This window comes from Eupeodes corollae, chromosome 2 (assembly GCF_945859685.1).
Source record: "Eupeodes corollae chromosome 2, idEupCoro1.1, whole genome shotgun sequence".
Lineage (NCBI taxonomy): Eukaryota > Metazoa > Arthropoda > Insecta > Diptera > Syrphidae > Eupeodes > Eupeodes corollae.
Window position 1 is genome coordinate 8,571,793 of NC_079148.1, and position 20,458 is coordinate 8,592,250.

The window sequence follows — 20,458 nt, forward strand, 5'->3', positions numbered from 1 at the left end:
TTCGCAATCCACTTGAATTGTATTTATTAAATGAACAATAATTTTTAAATTTGCTTTTAATAAACCATTTCAATAATCATAATGGAATCTTCAAATATAAATATAAAAAATTTAACAAAAATCTCCGAAAAGGAATTTCAACAGCACTTCCGGGATTGGATGGAACGGGATGATGTAGCGCGTTCTTTGCAGGCAAAATTAAGAAAAGATTTAATTGCAAATTTTAATAAAACTTCCTTAGGTAAGATAATTATTATAAAATTGCAATATATTTATGTATTAATATATTCCATAAAAAGAAAGAATACAATATTAGTTTTCATTCACCACATTTTGTTTTGTTTACGTTTGAATATGTTACCATGGCATCGAAAGCAAACTAGTGTCGATAATGTCGTTCATTAACCGTCAAAAATGTAAACATACCATACTCCATACTACTTTTAGGTAAACAAATCATCGCTCAAACAGGTGTCTCCCATCGATTAAACCTTTCACCTCTGCTCCTGGCCTTAAATACTCTCGCAGCAGAATTTCTTTATGCTCAAAACTGCCATTTCACCCTCTCTGTGTTTTGTACCGAAGTTCCCTACCGTAACACACTGCCTGACTTTGAGAGTGCCCATCATTTCCGGTTCAGTGAACGTGAAATATTTGAAATACTTGATGCACTCTCAAGCAAAAGCAGTAACTTTGATATGGACACAAAGCAATCAATTTGCAAAGAATATAACAAGAAAAATTATTCTCTGTTGTTTGTTGTCTTAAAGAATCTTTTAAGTATACCAATGGCGAAGACGAAGTCGAAGTTGAAGGAGAACGGAAACGGAAAGCAACCGATAGCATCGATCGAGGAGGAGGAGGAGGAGAAAGAAGTGCCTCAGAAGTCATCACATCGCATCATGCCCAAAACAACAGCATCAGCAACAGCTTCTGAAAAACTTAATTCAAAAGTTGAATATCAAAGCAAGAATTTTCGATATTTAAACAAGTATTTGATGATACTTTCGAGAAAGATGAAGGAAATGTCTGTGAATTTGGATCTTTTACAAAAACAACAAAACCATCATCATCACGAGTCTGCTCCTAATGCCAAAACTGTAAAGAAATCACTTCAAGCGAGAAAATTTGAAAATTTAAATAGAAATTTGGAAAAGATATCTGAGAATCTAAGGCATTTGTCTCTATCGAAAAGGAAGAACAAAAGACTTGCGTCGGTGGTAACAGCTGTCAATGCTATGGCAATGCAATTTGAAAAGTGTCTTTTGAATTTTGATCAATTGAGTAAAGGAATAGCCAGAGGAGGTGGTCAGTTGGGTGCTGAAAAATCTTACAGCGATTGGATACATGAAATGAGAACCAGCAATAATGGGAAACTGTTTTTAGAAAAGGTAATTCAAATAAAATGAGCAGTTTCAGACACCATAAGGGACTTGAAAGTAAGGCAAGTTTCTAGCCTCTGATTGGCCAACTGCCAAAAAATTAAAATGTTTTTGGTAGTACTTGTACTATGAACATAAAGTAGAAGATTGCGAAGTAAAGTTCTGAATTTGAAATTCTTGACACTTGAACAACTAACTAACTGCCTTGGTCAAAATGTACGTTCAGAGAATAAAGTCGACTGCAAATGAAGTCCCTTATGTTGTCTGAACCTGCCCAATGTTAATGTTAATTGTAATTTTAAAATTTAAATTTAATCCAATATAAACTTGTTAATGAGTAATTGAAACACACTTTCTCTAAATTCTTACAGATTGAATTATCCTTGCGAAAAGCTATTCACCGAGAACGAAATAAAATGGAGACTGAACTTAAGCAACGAATGCAAATTCAAAAAGACATTCTTAGATCCAAATATAATCACAAACTTACAGAGGTAAGCAAATCTTAAATGTAAATATTTGTCAGTTTAAAAACAATTACGTCCCTAAGTTAATATTTAAAACTATCACCTAGTTGCAAAGGTGTAACACATTCCAATAATATCTCAAATATTTGAAGTTTTCATTGTAAATGACTCATTACCCTAACCACTTAATTTGTGTGCTTTGACAACATCTTCACTGATTTAACAAAGAATTTTATCAAAAGATATCCACTCTTGGCTTCAAAAGGTTTTTTCTTCTTAATTAGAAGGCTCTACTCTACCCTTTTCTTGCTGCCTCTGGTGTACTTCAAGGTAGCCACTTAGGTCCTCTTCTTTTATTTTCATTTTTACACACTGGATGTCTTAAACAACGGGACTATTAAAATTGAACTTAGTGTCAAAGAGTCGCATTTCCTAAAGAATATTTTAAACATAAAGGTGATGAACGACGTCAGAATATAAGATTCTGACCAGGGCCGGATTTAGAGGTCCATAGGCTTCGGGCAATAAAGAAGCGGAGGCCCCCTCTAGCCAAATTATATTTTTTTTTTAAATAATGTAAACCATTTTTTCACTCGAGTTATTCAATAAATAATTTATTATGAAACCAAGTAGATTTCTTTAGTATTGAACAAACACATATATGTAAATATGAAGGGAAAAAAGAATTATCTAAAATTAAATTTAATGGTTAACGAACGGAACCTTTTGAGTTTTTTCGCCGAAAAATTGTTGATGATTTTTTTTGAAATCCAGTTCTCAGAGTAATTCGCTTTCAATGCTAGAAACCATCGATAGACGGTTATGTCTCATCATGGTTCGAAGCCTATTTTTTATAATTTTCATTTTTGAAAATGAGTGCTCCCCAGTGCAATTTGTTAGCATCAAAACCAAATACATTTTTAATACAATTTCGAGGTTTGGGAATCTAGCTCTGAAATTTTGATTTTCGAGAATTTGGTAGTAAAATAGTTCAGGCGATTAATCTGTTCCATGGTCCACTTTCACCAATGCCTCTGCTGCAGGGTGCAAATTTTCAGCATCCATCTTTTCGATGGGATTCAGGAATCCAAATCTCAGCTTCATAGGCTTGCAATATTTTAGTAAGAGAAACGGATAACTGGTCAATCACTGGGAAGAAGGCGGATACTTTGTATTTTTTCTTTTGTGACAGATTTACGTCTTGTGTTTTTCCGTAATCGAATGGACCTCACATTTCTCGTTCTGGTGCGGGTGCGTGATTGTACATATTCATTAAGTATGAGATACTTTTTTGGCTGCTTCCTCGTATTACCATAATCATTTCGTATGGATTCCACGAATGATTTCAATGATTCTAGTGCACACATTGCCGATACAAGAATCATTTTCGGGTCTTGCAACATCTTGCTCTTTATTGAAAGATATGCTGGTTAGAGCTTCTTCGATTTCCGAATAGCCGTTGACTTAGGCTGTCGTAGCTTCAGCTCGACAAGACCAACGATTGTCGCTGGGCTTTTTCAAGACTAAAAATTAGCCGCTTTTCTTCTCCGATAATTTCTCAATCAGAATTCGGTGCTGCTTGGTACTGGCTGTGGAAAACGTAAACAAATTCTGCACGAAGTCGAAGAACAGCCGATATACAAATTACCAATTAGTGAATAATATTTGACTTTTCCAAGAATCGAAGAAAACCGATATACAGCAATAAATTAGAAAACAAATTTCGAGACACGGAATCGAATACGCAATTTTCGAGGTTGCAGGCAAGTACCACCCCACTGAGCCATTAAGCGATTAGGATAGGATACTCCCTCAAGATGGGTAGTGAATTGGAAGAGCTTTTTATGAAGGCCATTTGAGATTTTGATATTTTACTGATTGCCTGATTGGAGTGAACAAATATAGATCAATGATTTTTGTTATTTAAGACTATTTTAATTAAATAATCATGTATGTACAAAGTACTGTAGGCTGTAATTGAAGGTAAAAGAGCAAAAACTACATATCAAAGGAAAAGATGTCTGCTAGTGTTTATTAGAGAGAATTTTAAACAAAAATTTCCCGAAGTCTCTATTGTGGGGCCCCCCTGGGGCTTCCGCCCCGGTAGACCTCCCCTAAATCCGCTACTGATTCTGACACTTACATACATTTAAAAATAGCTTATTATTTACACACTCATGCTCAAAAGCAGGACAATAATTTCTAACATGAGAAGTTTTACTACCACCAGATCGGTGAATCGAGGCACTCCCCAAGGTGGAGTCCTTTCGCCTCTTTTATGGAACATGGTAGTAAACGACCTACTTACAGCATTGGAAGCAGAGGGTTTTAAGGTGATTGCCTATGCTGACGATATGTTGCGATATCCGTATCTGGGAAGCATCCCCAAGTTCTCTCGGAACTCCTACAAAATGCCCTAAATAGGCTAACTAAATGGGCTAAGCAATGTGGATTTGACGTCAACCCGCATAAAACAGAATTAATACTTTTTTCGAGAAAATATAAAATTCCTCAGATTAGCCCACCCAAGATTAGAGGAATATCATTAAGCTTTTCCAACCAAGCTAAATATTTGGGCCTCATTTTAGACAAAAAACTAATTTGAAAGGCAAATATTGATGAAAGAGTAAAAAAGGCTAATGTAGCGCTTTTTACTTGTAAAAAGGCCATAGGATCAAATGGGGCTTCTCCCCAAAAATAACCCACTGGTTATACACTTCGGTAATCAGACCGATACTCATTTATGGAACTGTCGTATGGTGGACTGCACTGGACAAGATGGTATATATAAATAAGCTCATCAAAGTACAGCGGTCAGCAGGTATGTGCATCACAGGAGCACTTCGCTCAACACCAACGGCAGCACTGGAAGTGCTTTAAAACCTAACACCACTAGACATCTTCTCCAAAAAGGTGGCTGCCAACTCATGTGTAAGGCTTCTATACTGATGGTTCAAAGACCGATCACGGAGTTGGAAGTGGTATCTTTTCAGAACAACTGAATCTCAGTCTATCCTATAGACTTCCCAATCTATGTAGTGTATTCCAGGCAGAAGTAATGGCGATTAAAGAAGCACTATCCTGGCTCAAAGAAAACGTTATATCTTGTAAGGGTATACGAATCTTCTCAGACAGCCAAGCCGCTCTTAAATCTCTCGCGTCTGTCTCCACAAACTCTCAAACAGTCCACGATTGTCGATAATCTCTGAATGAGATGACGGAACAGTTTAACATTCACCTCATTTGGGTGCCGGGCCACAGAGACATTCCGGGAAATTGCAAAGCCAATGAGCTCGCCAAAAACGGAACACTTCTGCCTTATGTTAGACAAAAACATAACATAGGAACACCACTTGCTTCATGCAAATATCTTCTCAAGCAATATGCTCTAGAAACAACAAATGCTAGATGGTCACAAAGTACCACACCTGCCTAGCAACCAAGCAAATATGGCCAAGTATTGACTTAAAACGGTCAAAAGGCTTGATATCACTGAGCAGACAAAGTATAAGCTCCACAATTGAAGTAATAACGGGACACTGCCTCATAGGAAGACATGCTCTGAGGCAAGGGGTCTACACAAATGTCTTCTGTAGAAGCTGCATGGACGAGGAGGAAGAGGAAACGGTCCAACACCTTCTATGTACATGTCCAAACACTCCCTATTATAAGGAATTACTTTCTCGTTAATCCCTTCTTCGATAACACCAGTGAACTGGCAACGATTGACACAAAACGTCTCTCTAACTTTATTAAAAGTACAAAATGGTTTGTTTAAATTCATTACTCTCCCATGAGTAACCTCATTAGTGGTATCACAATAGACCCTTGAGGTCTACGTGCGTCAATGACATCTGGACAGCCACTCCAACCTAACCTAACCTAACCTACACACTGTTAAACGATAGTCTTGGACATCATTTTTTGAACTTTTTTTTGCTTTGTGAATAGGAAATATAAATTAATTTTTCAAATTTTTTTAGAAATATGCCTAACACAATGTGGCAAAGCAATTGCCTGTGCGGTATTTTTAAAAAGTATCGGTAGGAAACCATCAGATCTTTTTTTTATCTAAAGTCAGCATGTTTAACTCTTCTAAAAATTTCCAAAATGTAATGGATTAATAGAATTAATTAGAAGCCATGACTTTTTAAAAGGTTTTTCATATGAATTTTCAACCCTCAGTTTTACCGATCACTGTACATCACCTTTTTCTAACCCTTCCTTGAATACTCTTCTCAAGTGTGCTTCTTTCATCAAGGGTTACTAGCACAAGAATTGAAAAAGTTTCCAAATTAAATTTTCTACAATGTCAACTTTTTAATCTTTGTCTTTTGTATAGGAACTTGCCTTAAGCACATCGAGAACAAAAATTGATAATTCACATCAAACAACAAATGAAATATTCGAAAAGAAACTCAACGAGTTCGAAGCCAAACACAAGGAGTTGCATTTAAAAATTCAGGAAGCAGAAAAAAGAATAACTACAGAGTCATCAGCCAAAAATGTTCAATCGGAGGAACTGCAAAAGCCTAAATCAACACAAACAGCAAACGATATTACATCGAATTCCATTCAGAATCTTGCAAATGAGCAAAATCAAATTCAGCAAATGATTAAACATATTTCCGACCAGGAACGTCAAGTGGATCATATAGTATTCGATGCTAAGTAAGTATACATACCTACATTTTCAAAGAGAAGCAAGCAAACAAATTCATAAACTCTCATTTCAGACTACGCGTCCAAGAGCTGGAACATGAAAGCAATCAACTGGATCGCACATTCCGCGACTATCTCGAGAGGCAGCGTTGTGAAAAACTAAAAATTCGTGAACATGCCACATCCATTTGGCAGAACTATGCTCTGGGAAAATCTATGATAGATACAAAAACCAATTCTCGTCATCGTTTGACTGCATCACCAAAAATGGAGAAACATCCTGTCAACATAACCTTTGACCGAACCACCCCACCAGACTTGACAATTCCCACAATTAGCATCGATGATGTCAGTGCAACATTAATAAGCCCTCCAGCAGAGCCAGTGTTTGAGAATCCTTTTCGCGTTGCAAAAAGAAAAATCCTTAAAAGGACCAAGAAAACATATTCAAAGCCATCAGCAGCACCATTACCATCATCACAACAACTGAAACTGCCTCACACAGATAGCGACGAAGGAGACAACGACGGCGTGGACGATTCAAGTGCAGAAAATTGCACTCAAGATAAGCGCAAACAACGGCCTACAGTGTTGCAATTGATTGAACACAAGGACGAAAAGGAAGGCAAAGTGAAGATGATTCGCACAAAAATACCATCGCTATTGCCAAATAGAACTACCAATGCCAATAATGGCATCAAATTGACTCCAGCAACCCAACGACAATCCCGCTCACCAGAGTTTAACATTGATGACATCACTTTGGATGGCATCGAGTTAAGTCCGACTACGAATAAGTCATCGTCGATTCGAAGTGGTGATTCGAATAGCAGTGCCCGAGGGGTTTTCAAGCTAAAGCGACAACTTTTTGCCACAGATAATGCAGTAGAGGCTAATGGGCGGCAACAGACCCAAACACAGACCCAGACCCAACAAATAAATAGTAATGACGACAACAAAGAACTAAAAGAGTCACTTCCACAGAAGATTAACAATCATCAGAGTGTTGACGATGTTAAGAAGTCCTACGAATCCGAAGGACAAGATAACAATTTTACTCTGAAACTCTGAATACAAAAATAACAAAAACGTACAATTAAAAGAGAGAGAGAGACGTTGCTGGGAACATCAACAGGTGCGGTGTCCTTGAAGATTATACCAACAGAAGATGGTGCTACATTCTATTACAAAGTTCTCATCTGAATATTCTCATTACTAATTCGGCCACAGAGAAAAAGGATTCAATTTGAAAAGTAATGAAGTTAATAGGCAACAAGATCTAACTTATTTTTTTGAATACCTTCAAAGTGAAAGTTTCACGAATTTGTATGGTTTTTGGACGACTTCAGGGCGTTTAAATAATTAAATAAAAATTGCTGGATTGCAGCAGGACTGTCTTCCTACTCTCAATAGGTCGAAAGCTAAACAGCTTTGTTTTTTGGTGGGACCTTTTCTTTCTCTAAAGAAATGTTACTTGTGGATATCGATTGGTCATTCAAAGACTTTTGTCACTAGAAAAAACCACGAGGCATGTCGTCAGATCAAATTTAGAGTCACATACAATCCCTGAAACATATTATACCGCCTTAGGTAAGGAAAAAACAAACTCACACACACCAAATAAACTTTCTCAGGAAATTGCCATAGGCTTGATTAATTTACCAAAAGAATAATTGAAAAAAAGACAGAACGTAAATACACATACCTACCCCCTAGAGCCTCATATACACCAAGAGTAATTAGTTGGCCTGGAAAACCCAAGGCCAAATTTGAACAATAAACTTACCTCCTGTAATTAAGGAAAGTTATGGACAATAAATGAGCAACAAATTAATAGTAATGGCGACAAGGAACCATTGAAGCAGTAACAGCAACAGCAACAACAGCAGCAATAGCATAGAAACATAGCTTTTGGGTGTAGCTGTAAGGTAAACGTCCGAACGTCATCTTCGTCGTCGTCGTCGCACCGTGCGTTGTTGGAAAAGAAATTCCTGGTCGACCGGATGAAATAAATGGGTGGGCAGCATAGAGATGGCATTGTACAATGGACAGGGTATAATAAAAGCTTTGTGTAGTACATCCGTACATTGTTTCTGAATGTACACAAAGAGGTGTTGAGTTGCAGCACCTGTAGTTCTGTAGTTCAGTATTAAATCTTGAAAACGAAAAGACAAAATACCTACTCGCTCTCTCGGTATTTCAGTTCTTCTGGTTTCGAAGATGCTAAAGGAAAAAGTGAAGAAAATAAGATGAATCGTTAATAAAGTGAATACAATTGTAGAGGTACTCGTACCTATGGTGTATTTGGTATAGAATTTAGTGAAGCTGAATTCTTTTAATTTGAGCTATGGAACATTTATTTAATCGATTTTTTTTTGTTTCGACTGAAAGAAAATTCAATCATTTGAAAGAATTGCAAAATTGAAAGGAGGACTTCGTATTGAAGTTGTCAAAAGGAAACTTAGGAGGGTATCGACAAAGGGAAGAAAATTCGTGTTACGTATTTTATTATAATGATAATGAATTGCCAATTAAGTGATATCTATCTTTAAGGAGGTAGGAGTACATTACAGTTGTTCTTATTGCGTAAAAGTTTCGTTGAACTTGTCATGCAATACAAAATTGGATAAGTTTTAAATTTCAAATTCAGTAAGGTATGCCAAAAACAATGAAGGAAGTATTCTTACCATCACAGGTGTCTTGAGAGTTGTCAAAATGGAGATCAGTAAAGGTCATGACGAATTGTTCTTAGGTTCCTTTACTCTTCAATAACTCAACCAACAGTAACGCGTTCTGAACATAGATGCGGGGTCAGTAATTTTCAGTGATGTGTGAGCGTTTTCATAATCCATGACGAAAATAAAAACCTGGCGGGGGGGGGGGGCCGTCTGATAACGAGCTCATTCGGACGCAGTGGCATGGCCCTTTTTGTTTTTTTGCATTGCCCCGGTAATCGGCTCTACTTTGGCTGACCTTTCCCGGCCGCCCTAATCGTGGAATTTTTGTTTATTTTTCCCCCACAATGGACGTTACTGACATTACAAAAATTCGGACCATCCGCCAACTTTAAGAATGAACTTTTGGCCTCCAGCCGGGGGCCTGTAACAATGCTTTGATGATTTCCAAACCTTCAGGGAGCACAGTGAGTTGAGTACCAGCCACAGGCCTATTCTGCTATTCATCGGGGGGAATTTTACTTGAATTTTCACTAATCAATGAATCTGTCAGGCCTATTCTGCTATTCATCGGGGGGAGTTTTACTAGAATTTTCACTAATCATTATTCTACTATTCATTCGAAGTGAATCTGTGTATGTTGGTAACGTCGGTAATACTGCGCGGTATTCTTCTATTCACGTGAAAGCATTCATTCCATACAACTCAGATCCGCATATAAAATGCAGCGGATTTTTCATTTGATGTCTCGTTTTTTAATTTTTATAAGCAAAATGTAAGTGACAACTAATTTATTGCTAAATTAAGAATATTTTTTTTATAAATAAAAGAATATTAACATTTTAAGGGCAAGGAAGACACTTTTAAACATTTCTCCGAAGCTTTGTTTGAGCATTCTCTTATTCCTCTGCTTACATTTGGAATACAAAGTCAAATACTGCCCATTTCCATAAATTACACAGATTATTCTGTTTAGGCGGATTAATTAAACTTAATTTTTGTATGAGTCAAAACAATTTACCGAACATTCCGAAGATTTTTACACGAACAGCTGTTTATTTGAATGTAAAATTGGTTTAGGATAATGTAGTTCACCCGATGGATAGCAGAATGCAAAAGCAGTGCGAAAGGGAATCGAATGGGTGAATCGAATATACGATCCACGTGAATAGCAGAATAGGGCTGTGTGTATGTTGGTAACGTCGGTAATACTGCGCGGTATTCTTCTATTCACGTGAAAGCATTCATTCTATACAATTCAGATCCGCATATAAAATGCAGCGGATTTTTCATTTGATGTTTGGTTTGTCAATTTTTGTAAGCAAAATGTAAGTGAAAACTAATTTATTCCTAAGTTAAGTATATTTGTTTCATAAATAAAAGAATATTAACGTTTTTAGGGGAAGGAAGACACTTTTTAACATTTGTCCAGAGCCCTCTGTTTGAGGATTCACTTACTGCTTGCAATTGGAATAAAAAGCCCAATACTGACAATTTCCAAAAATTACACAAATTATTCTGTTTAGGTGGATTGATTAAACTTAATTTTTGAATGAATCACAACAATTTTCAAACACTCCCAAGATTTTTACATGAACAGCTGTTTATTTAAATGTCAAATTGGTTTGGGATAATGTAGTTCACCCGATGGATAGCAGAATACAAAGGCAGTGGTCGCATTCACAAAGCTGGTGGTAACGAAGTCAAAATTCAACTAGCTGTGTGAATGCAAAACTACACCACAAAGCTAGTCAATCTGAAACTGTCATATTATTGACAAATGCAAATAATATAAAATAAGAAATATTTTTGATTTGATAACTTTAATTTATCTTTTGTGTTTTTAAATTCAATAAAATCAAATTTAAGACACGATTTGCATGATTTATATTTGTATTTAAATACTGAACGATTTATTTCATTTTGAATTCGTTTGTCTTTACCGATCAGCTGATTCTGAAACGTCAAAATCATTCTCCACTAACTTTGTAGACGAATTTTGTACACTACATCGGAGGGTTTATTTCAACTACTTTTGTAGCTAGATCAAGCCAATCATAATCCCTTGACTACGTAACCACTAGCTTTGTGAATGCCAAAAGTGTGAAAGGGAAGCGAATGGGTGAATCGAATATACGATCCACGTGAATAGCAGAATAGGGCTGATAGTACTTCCAAGGTACAACCAAGCCAAACCCTCAGGTAGCAGAGCCAGCCAGAGCTACTCGGGGACAATTCATGAGAAGGATGCTGAAGACAAAACAAAGTAAAAAAAGGTGATTGAAGAGTACAATAACTCTTTGGCTACTTAAGAAAAGATTGTTAAGCGTAACGGATCTCAGAAAGAGGACCTTCCAACTGAGAAAAAGAGTAAGCTTGACGATGGACAAAAAAAGGGCTTTGTGCCATTTCTGGTGAAATTCTCAGCGGATACAGAGTAATCAAGTGCACAGACGAGTTTTTCAGGGAATTCTTAAGAGAAAGCATTGCTAAGATCAGTAATGACTGGGAAGGCTTGAAGCTCAACCTAATCTTAGGTGAGGACAACCCAAGACAGCTCAAGGCTCCTATTTGTTATTCCCTAAACGGACAGAAGGTGATTCGTGGACTTCAGAGGTTTAACCCACTGGTTCCAATGCATGACTTCATTACTTTCATTATTACTTTATACGCATACAAACAAATTTGATTAAGAAGTCTGCCACGAAAAATTAAAAGACCTAAAAATACTACAAAATCTAAAGATACGAAGGTTTATACCCCTATTACCATTGGCGAGACGAATGAATAAACGTGTGAGTGTGAGAAATTTGTATTACCTTTGGCGAATTGAGAACCGTTGATTCGACTTAAGATTGATTGACTTAAGAGATTGAAGATTGATATCACTCTATAGTCGCTATCGATTGTTCGTTGATTTTAACGTTATTCGTGTTATTATTATACTTTCATATGTGGAATGTAATAGTTCGCTAATGAAAATATCTCACTTCGAACGTTCGATTCGCCAACCATAATAGGGGTATTAACGTATTAATTTGTTTTTCAAAAACCAATAATGACAGATAACTGCAAGAATAAATTGATAAATAAAGGAGTCTAAATATAATAAAAATAGGCGGATACCCTGTCCACATATTGTGAGACCCCATATTTTTTGTTTTTATGCAGGATTATCCATTTTGCAGTTTCAGAAGTAAACGTAGAGTTGTGTTCATAAAAATAGCAGTGCTCTCCAAATAAAACAAAAAGGCCTTCAATATCAACGTTATAATCCATTTCATTAAACTTCTAATAACAAACTAAAATATTTTATTCATAATTCATATTCAGAAAATAAGTATTATCGACTTTTACCGTTAGCTTTGTCACTGTAAAACCCGTTTTTTAAATATATGGCTGTTCATAAAAAAGCAGTGCATGGCAAAGTACTGGATCTATTACAACAGAAGTAAGAAAAACTTTAATAAGTTATATGAAATTATACAAAAAACGTTAGCTTACAATTAATACTTTGTTCCATATCCATTGTTTTTTATGACTGCTTCGCATCTACGTGGCTTCGACTCCACTAAAACCTGACACACCTCGACTGGTATTGCGTTCCACGAATCACGCACTGCTTCCCACAATTCTTTCAAATTTTTGGATTTTGCTTTATGAACTGCGTTTTTAACATCCCCCCACAAATTTTCGATGGGGTTAATGTCGGGGGATTCAGCGGGCCACTTTATAACGGATTTCTTCTTCTGCGCAAACCATGATTTAGCATTTTTTGACGTATGCTTTGGGTCATAGTCTTGTTGGTATACCCAAATCAACAGCATTTCCTATTTAGCATATGGTAACATAAACTCCTCGAGAATTTTCACATACTCGGTTGCATCCCTGATAACCCCTATGGGATAAATAGGCCCGACCCCGTAATATGAAAAGCAAGCCCATATCATAATTTTTCCTCCACCATGCTTCATTGTTTTTATAGTGTACCGTGGATCGTTTGCTTCATTTATTCTCGACAACCCTTAGACCCAAAGAGGACGAATTTCCTTTCATCGCTCCACAGAACATTCCTCCCTTTCTCTTTTGCCTAATCTCTATGCGCTTTATCAAACTCCATTCTCTTTGCCACATGCCTTTTTTAACTTTGCCTATAAAAGACGTGTTCGTATTGTGACAGCGTTAACAGACAGTTGAAGTCCATTTCTTATTTTCCTAGAGGCTATGGAAGGGTTTTGTTTTGATAACTGAACAATTTTTATGTCAGTTATTTCAGTAGTCATCCTTTTTGGGCCTCGATTTTTCGGTTTATTTTGCCATTGTGAGGCGTTACTGACCATTTTTGCTGAGCAAAAAATGTCTTGAATATTTTGGTAGGCTTTTCGCTCCAAACCCAGTTTTCTAATATTAATAGTTGTCTATTTTTGAGGTAATATTTATTAATTTTGTATATGCTAGTATGTTACAAATACTTAAAACTTTATACATTAAAATATTTATTTACCGAAAAATAAAAAAAAATGATTTTTTTAACACTTTTTAATTATAAAATCAAAAGCACTGCTATTTTTATGAACACTCTATATACAGAGAGTTTGAAATAATGCGTGTTCACAGGGAAAAGTAGATTATAACTTTAAGCTAAAAGTCTCTAATATGAAAACGAAAGACCGTTAGATGCTGGCAACATGGTAATTTTTTTTTTTGTAAGAATTTCCTATATTTAAATAATTGACAATCTAATAAAATATGATCAGCACTGCTATTTTTATGAACACAACTGTAAATAAAACACATAAAATATTTTCTTCATGATATTTCTTTTTTATTATAAAATTCGAACGTTGAAGTTGACGGTATCTCAGCCATAACTTACCGTATGTTGGTGTTTGAGTGCTCAAGAGTTTAAGGTTTATCTGCTTTAACAAGTCTTTTGCGTATCACAAAAAAACCAGCTGTTTCAAAAAGCATGATCTTGGTGGCCAGTTGATATTGCCACGACGAGAAATTACGCTCCGAATTGACGGCGACAGTCGGTCCATCGTCGTTTTTAAAGAAGTAAGATCCAATCACACCACCCGAACAAAAAACGCACCAAACAGTGACTTTTTGTGGACGTAATGGCCTCTCTTCAATTACTTGAGGATTCTCAGAACCCCATACATGACATACATGAACATACCCACCCAGTGAGAAATGTGCTTCGTCGTAGTAAAAATCATGTTTTCTTCAAAAATCTACCAGATATCGAAACGGATATTTATCAAAGAATTAAGTACAAACCAAAAACAAATTATAATTTATATTTCGTCGTTCCGAACCTTTTCTTTATAAATTAAGTCACGAATGCGGTTTTGACATGGAATTGACCAAAATACTTCTATCATCTCAATGATGGTTTTTAAACGTTTTTCTCTTATTTTTGTTGTACATTATTTGCTGCCAACAGTTCTCAATTGGATTCAGGTCTGGACTGTTTCCTGGCCATAAAAGCGACAAAATCCCGAGAAAATCTTTATGATTTTTTTTTTTTGCTTAACATAAAGAACTCATCAATTTTTCTTAAATTGTCCAAAAGAATGCACTACGTTTAAACATACCTTTTTTGCCTTGGTGGCATCTTAGAAAATAAAATTTCCGGAACTCTCGGAATATGGCTCTTATGTTGGCAAAACACCTACATTTATAATGTCATATATTTGTCAGCATTGGCAGTACCTTCCAGCATAATAATAATGGCTTTAACACCAAACATTGTAATGGCTCACAAGAAGAAGGTTTTACAGATGGTAAAATACAAACAGCTATGGACAAGGAAATAGCACACTTCTGATGTTTTTTTTTTAATATTAGTTTTATTTTATCCTTACGATACTCAAACATTTGTTATTTTTATTTAAGGACATCTTATAATTTATACATATACAAATTTAAAATTATAAGCTATATAAACTAGGTTTTTTTAGATTATTTTAATTTGTGGTGAGGTTATTTCTTGGGGACAAAGAAATAGCACACATTCCTAGAATTGTTAAATAATCAATTTTTTGGGTAAAAGTTCTTATAATTCTAAATCTAACATTACTACCAAGTAAGTACTTTGTTGGGTGACTACGGTTTTTCAAAGTTTCCTGCCACCTACTTGGTTAATTTCCAACTAATTCTTGGCATATACTCTGTGGGATAGAATACCACGCTTACTTGATACCGGTCCAAAGATCGTTCGTTTTTTTATTTTTTCTACCCAATCTTAACTTTAACATCATCAAATAGATGTTCTGTGGTCAGTACATCAATTTGTTCGTCTAAAAGCCAATATTTGCCTATGTTTGATGCATGTTTGGGATCATTGTGATGCACGAATATCCAATTTACTGGCATAGACTCAAAGGAAAATGGTTCCATGGTATTCTTAAGAATATTGGGATAGGAGTATTTATCCATTCTTCCATCAATCCTCAACAGTGAACCCACTCCATGCCATGAAAATGTTTCCCAGACCATCAAGTTGCATACTTTTCACAGTCTTAAGAGTGTACCCGTGATTGTATACTTGGCACCTTTGGCGTTGAACAAATGTGTTCCCATCTGGACCAATTCAATTAACTTTGATTTCGACACTCCAAAGCATTCTCTTCTAAGACTGGAAGATTTTGTTTTTATGGCTCAACCCAGCATTGTTGAGTCTTCTTCTTGTCATACTGCTTGAGACATCAACACCAAATTCTTCATTTACTTCCGCCATAATGTTTCGAGAAAACTTAAAAGGGTAATATTTGCTTTTTCTAGCAAAGGCGCTGTCAATTTGTAACTAAGTTTTGATGTGTAGTGGTTTATGAATTGTATCAAATCAAATCTCGATTTGCTCTCAATAAACCAATGGCATTATAAAGATAAACCATTATACGGGAACAATTAAGTGTTTTGGATATTTGGGACGGGTACTTACCTTGTGTATGAATAAAAAAAATAATTGTCCTCTTCTCGGGACTACAATGCGCGCTCCTCGGTCCATTTTGTTAAAAAAAAATCTTTTTATGAAACAACTCAAAATAAGAATTTAACTGTTAAAATAGTATGTGATATTTCTGTGTCCAGGAGTAAAAGAGAAAGAATGTAATCAAAATGCAAATGCAAGAATCTATCAAAGGTAAAGGGATTATTAAGACTTTTTATTCACATCAATTAATGTAGACCATTGAAGAGCATTTGATAGGGTTTGCCATCAGGCTCTTTTATAGAAAATTCGTGCCTTCGGTTTTCACTTATCCTTCATTGGATTAGTAATTACCTTTCGGATCGTTCAATATAAGTAGTATTGGATGGGTTCAAGTCTGAAAACCACAAAATAAATGCTGGTGTGCCCCAGGGCTCCGTTTTATCTCCACCACTCTTTCTCATTTTTATAAATGCTCTCCTGAATGCAACTTCTAATCCAATACATTGTTTCGTTGACAACAATACTCTTAGCTTTTCATATTCGTTCTTTGTCAAATCAAATGGCAAAAAAGTAAAGATACAAAAATTGGATGAGAAGTAAAATTTCACTGTTGAAATACAAATATATGAACAAATATCAATGGGAGGGTTTTTTTGTCGCTGAGTGTAGTTTTCAAGTCTCTCAAAACAACACCCGACAATTTTGCCTGTGCAAAAAAAAAAGGATACACGCAATTAAGGAAATTTCAACTTACCACGACATCCTTAAAAATGAATGGTGTTGCTTTCTTTTCCAATAGTAAAGCCCCAATTTTCTACCATAAAATGAATCCTTAACATGTATTAAACATTGAACAATCAAAAAGGAACTAAAGGAATTGATAATCTCACAACAAACAAATAACAAAAACACAATTACGTACAATCAAAGACAAAAAAGTATTTAATATATTAAAAATAATATTAATAAAATATTTAAATAATTATACACAACTTAAAAAAAAAAACTAATACCTAAAAGTTTTAAAATATAAAAATTTGTACAAATTGCAAAAACACTGCAATGCAGCTTAGCTGGGGTGTGGTAGTTTTATCGTTTTGGTTTTATTTTTTCTTAAATAAATTGCTTAGTCGTCTTCTGTTGGGCGGTGTATTCTGAAAAGAAAACAAAATTAACAATAAAACAAATTATTACACAAAATAAAAGACGATTTCTAACAATTTTTTAATTTATGTAAGAATCTATATGTTGTAAATTTGTATATTACAGTTTTTGTTAAACGATACAATAATAATTTTTACAGAGTATTTGTTGGTTATTTTTCAAAGTACAACTTATTAACATTTTTACATAGGTAATTTTACAAATAAATAATTTTATTTATCTTTAGTTAAATTAAAAAAAAATAATAACATTTCTATCGATAGAGAAAATTAATAACAACAGAAATTATTCCAATGAAAGTTGCAGTTAGAATTAGGGCAATAAAACTTTTCGCCGAGATATTCATCTGAAGCCACATCTGTGCCAGATCCTTGAGGGTTATGGTCTGGTTGGTCACTAATATGACGCTCTTGCCGTCGACTCCTTTAACATAAATCGAACTCTTGCGTACCATTGTCGTACTGACATTTGGAATTTTACGATTCAAAATCACGCTTGCGCCGTAGATCGTTCGCGAATGAACATTACTCGAGGAATTATTGATATTGTAACACGATGGATTGCTGTTAATTTCACTTATCTCGAATGGGGCATGCGATTCTTTAGCTTCCAAGAGCTGTTGGAAGTGCTTTGAGCTTTTATTATAATTTCCATCATCTTCGTCATCCTCTCCACAGGAATTACCATCATCTTCATTCGAATGCTTATTCATTTTGAAGTCTTTCAAAAAGAATTCCTCGTTGTTGTTGTTGCTGCAGAATTCGTCCCAATTGTCAGGACATAGGGAGGCTTTTTTAATGAGCATCTCATTCAAAACCTCATGGCGGTATTTATTGAAAATAGCATTGCGTTGAACTTTCGATTTTTTCTTAAACACTTCACGAAAGCCTGTTGTAGGAGTGCGACAGTTTCTGGCGAACATAGAGCCTCGGAAATAAATAGACCCTCGTCGATCTTTGGAACGTTTTGAGCGTTTCTTTGAGCCACTACCACTACCACTGCCACTGCCATATCTAATATTTTTGATTTGAGGTGAATTCATGACATCGGAATTACCACTATCCGAAGCATAGGTTAATTTTGGCTGTCGCCATTTGAATAAAGACATCCTCCGATTCAACTCTAATTTCTTTAGAGACGATGGAAGATTTACAGCTGGCTTGACAATACAATCGGGCGAAAATTCAGGCCCCGATGGACTAGCGGTGGACATTATTTGATCAAGCAAACGACGTTGATCAATATGTGCTTTGCTTTTTCGTGGCGTTGACGAGCATTGAATTGTGGAGCCGCCTCCGCTGCCGCCTCCACCGCTTAGGAGTTTTCTTTTGAAGTTCGTCACATAACTTTTACGCTGAAATAATTTGAACTTATTTTAATAACTTGATGACCATAATCTTGTAAAACACGGGGACTCATAGAAGAAAAAACAAATACAAAGACAAGGACAAACATTGAACAGATATAATGAAGGTGTAGACTTTGTGTGATACTTTTGGCACCATAAAACTTTCGCTATCGATTCTTAAATAATTTTAGGGGAAGCCATATTTTTAAAGATTTGAAAGTTTTGAAAAGTTTGTTTGTTGCGGAGAGCGTCAATGTATCGTGAAAATAAATTTGATGTAAAGGTTTCTAATACCACCATTTTGTTCTGTTCTGTAACCCTCTATTTGAGCTTAAAGTTTTAAATTTTTAGAAAAAAAGACAATTTTGGGAATAAAGTAAAGATTCGTCCTTCAATATGGAAAACTTTGTGTTACATCATTTTTGTTAGTTCAAGGAATAAAAAGCACGTTCTCAGAAGTCCAGTCGTTGAAAACTCAGGTTTCGATCACTTTTCGAATAATTTGGCCGAAATTCAAGCAATTTCAAGTTAAATATAAGCTCTAAGCTTTTTGTCAGATAGACAAATGACTTTACGTAGTGTAATCACACGAGCGAGGCGCTCATGAGACTTTTCCATTTTTTGAAATAAAGGCCTCGCCAAATTAACTCTTCAATAAGCTGATTGTAACACATTTTGTGTAGCTTGTGGCACTTTTCTGTTGAAACCACACATTAGATAAGTCTATACTTGAAAATTGAGGCCATACATATTAAATATTCATAATGCTTTAAGGAATTCTATTCATTGTAACGTGCCGATTAGCATCGTCGACACAAAGAAAAACATGGCCCTGCCTTATGTAACACCAAAAATTGATATTTTAGATGCAATCGTAGAGCTGCCTGCCAAATAAAGCAAATTTTGCTTGTTGACAAATCCATTCAGCCAGAAATGAGCCTGATCGCTGAAAATTGTATTTCGATAAAAGTCAACATCAATGGCAAGCTGTTCTTCAAGTCAATTAAGGATTTAAATAAATTAGATGGCACAACAGGGTAAGATTTGTTCGCCATAATGACGTTACAGAAATGTCCTTATTGTTCAGAACGTCGTGTGAATGATTGATTTGGATCCTCTTGAACGGGAGCTATAGTGGCATCGATATTTTCATCACTGCGTACACTTTTTTGTTTCTTTGGGCAAATGATGGCATCAAAAATGGTCTAATTGCTCTTAAAGTTATGGTGACTAAACGTGAATATTGGTATTAAATTTAAACAACTTGCGAACATTCTTGAAGTTGTTCTTTTCAAAAGTAAGAGGTTTATTAAGTGTATCACAAAAACATAAAGAACACTATTGACATAGACACGGACACTCAAAATGACTATTTAACGCCCTACATAGGTTTTAATTAAGTATCACTAACAGAAATACCTACTAGGACGACTGGATATAAAACAGGGTCGTAAAATTATCATGTATCGGGTTTTACAGATCGTTTCAAAATGGATGAGGGAGTAGGGTCTGTTAGCCTTTCATATAATTTTCTTTTTAAAAGATCAATAAAGCTACAGGACTACTGCAGTGTCTTTTAAGCTGAAGTACTTGTTAAAGCCGTTCTGAAGCCGTTAAAGACCTTTTATAACACAATTTAGAAACCAAAAACATAGACTTATTTATCAAGGCCATAACCGCCACTGTCACAAAGACAAGCAATGCAGCAGGGAGTCTATTGTTTACTCAGAAAAGCAAACATGGTTACCCCCTCTGTTGCCTCAAACCACGGCACTACCACAATGACGAAAATAAAAATGCATATTCTACACAAGTAAATA

At 35.5% G+C, this 20,458-nt stretch overlaps 2 protein-coding genes across 2 annotated transcripts in view; one reads left to right on the plus strand and one right to left on the minus strand.

Moving 5' to 3' along the window:
• Positions 1-9,273, plus strand: LOC129948044 (uncharacterized). The gene is made up of 5 exons (XM_056058855.1): positions 1-241; positions 448-1,391; positions 1,754-1,876; positions 6,192-6,520; positions 6,586-9,273. Exons 1-5 carry the CDS (start codon positions 82-84, stop codon positions 7,580-7,582), a joined length of 2,553 nt encoding a protein of 850 aa, XP_055914830.1. The 5' UTR covers positions 1-81; the 3' UTR covers positions 7,583-9,273.
• An 8,014-nt stretch (positions 9,274-17,287) lies between these two features.
• Positions 17,288-20,458, minus strand: part of LOC129946602 (golgin subfamily B member 1) — a 34,325-nt gene continuing 31,154 nt past the window's right edge. The window contains exon 13 of the mRNA XM_056056851.1: positions 17,288-18,644. Coding sequence (XP_055912826.1) covers positions 17,544-18,644 — 1,101 coding nt within the window. The 3' untranslated portion in view covers positions 17,288-17,543. The remainder of the gene's footprint in view (positions 18,645-20,458) is intronic.

Coding starts and splice junctions, on each gene's coding strand:
- LOC129948044 (XM_056058855.1), top strand. CDS start 82: ATGGAATCTTCAAATATAAATATAAAAAATTTAACAAAAATCTCCGAA. Junction 242..447: donor TTTTAATAAAACTTCCTTAG/GTAAGATAATTA, acceptor TACTACTTTTAG/GTAAACAAATCATCGCTCAA. Junction 6,521..6,585: donor CATATAGTATTCGATGCTAA/GTAAGTATACAT, acceptor CTCTCATTTCAG/ACTACGCGTCCAAGAGCTGG.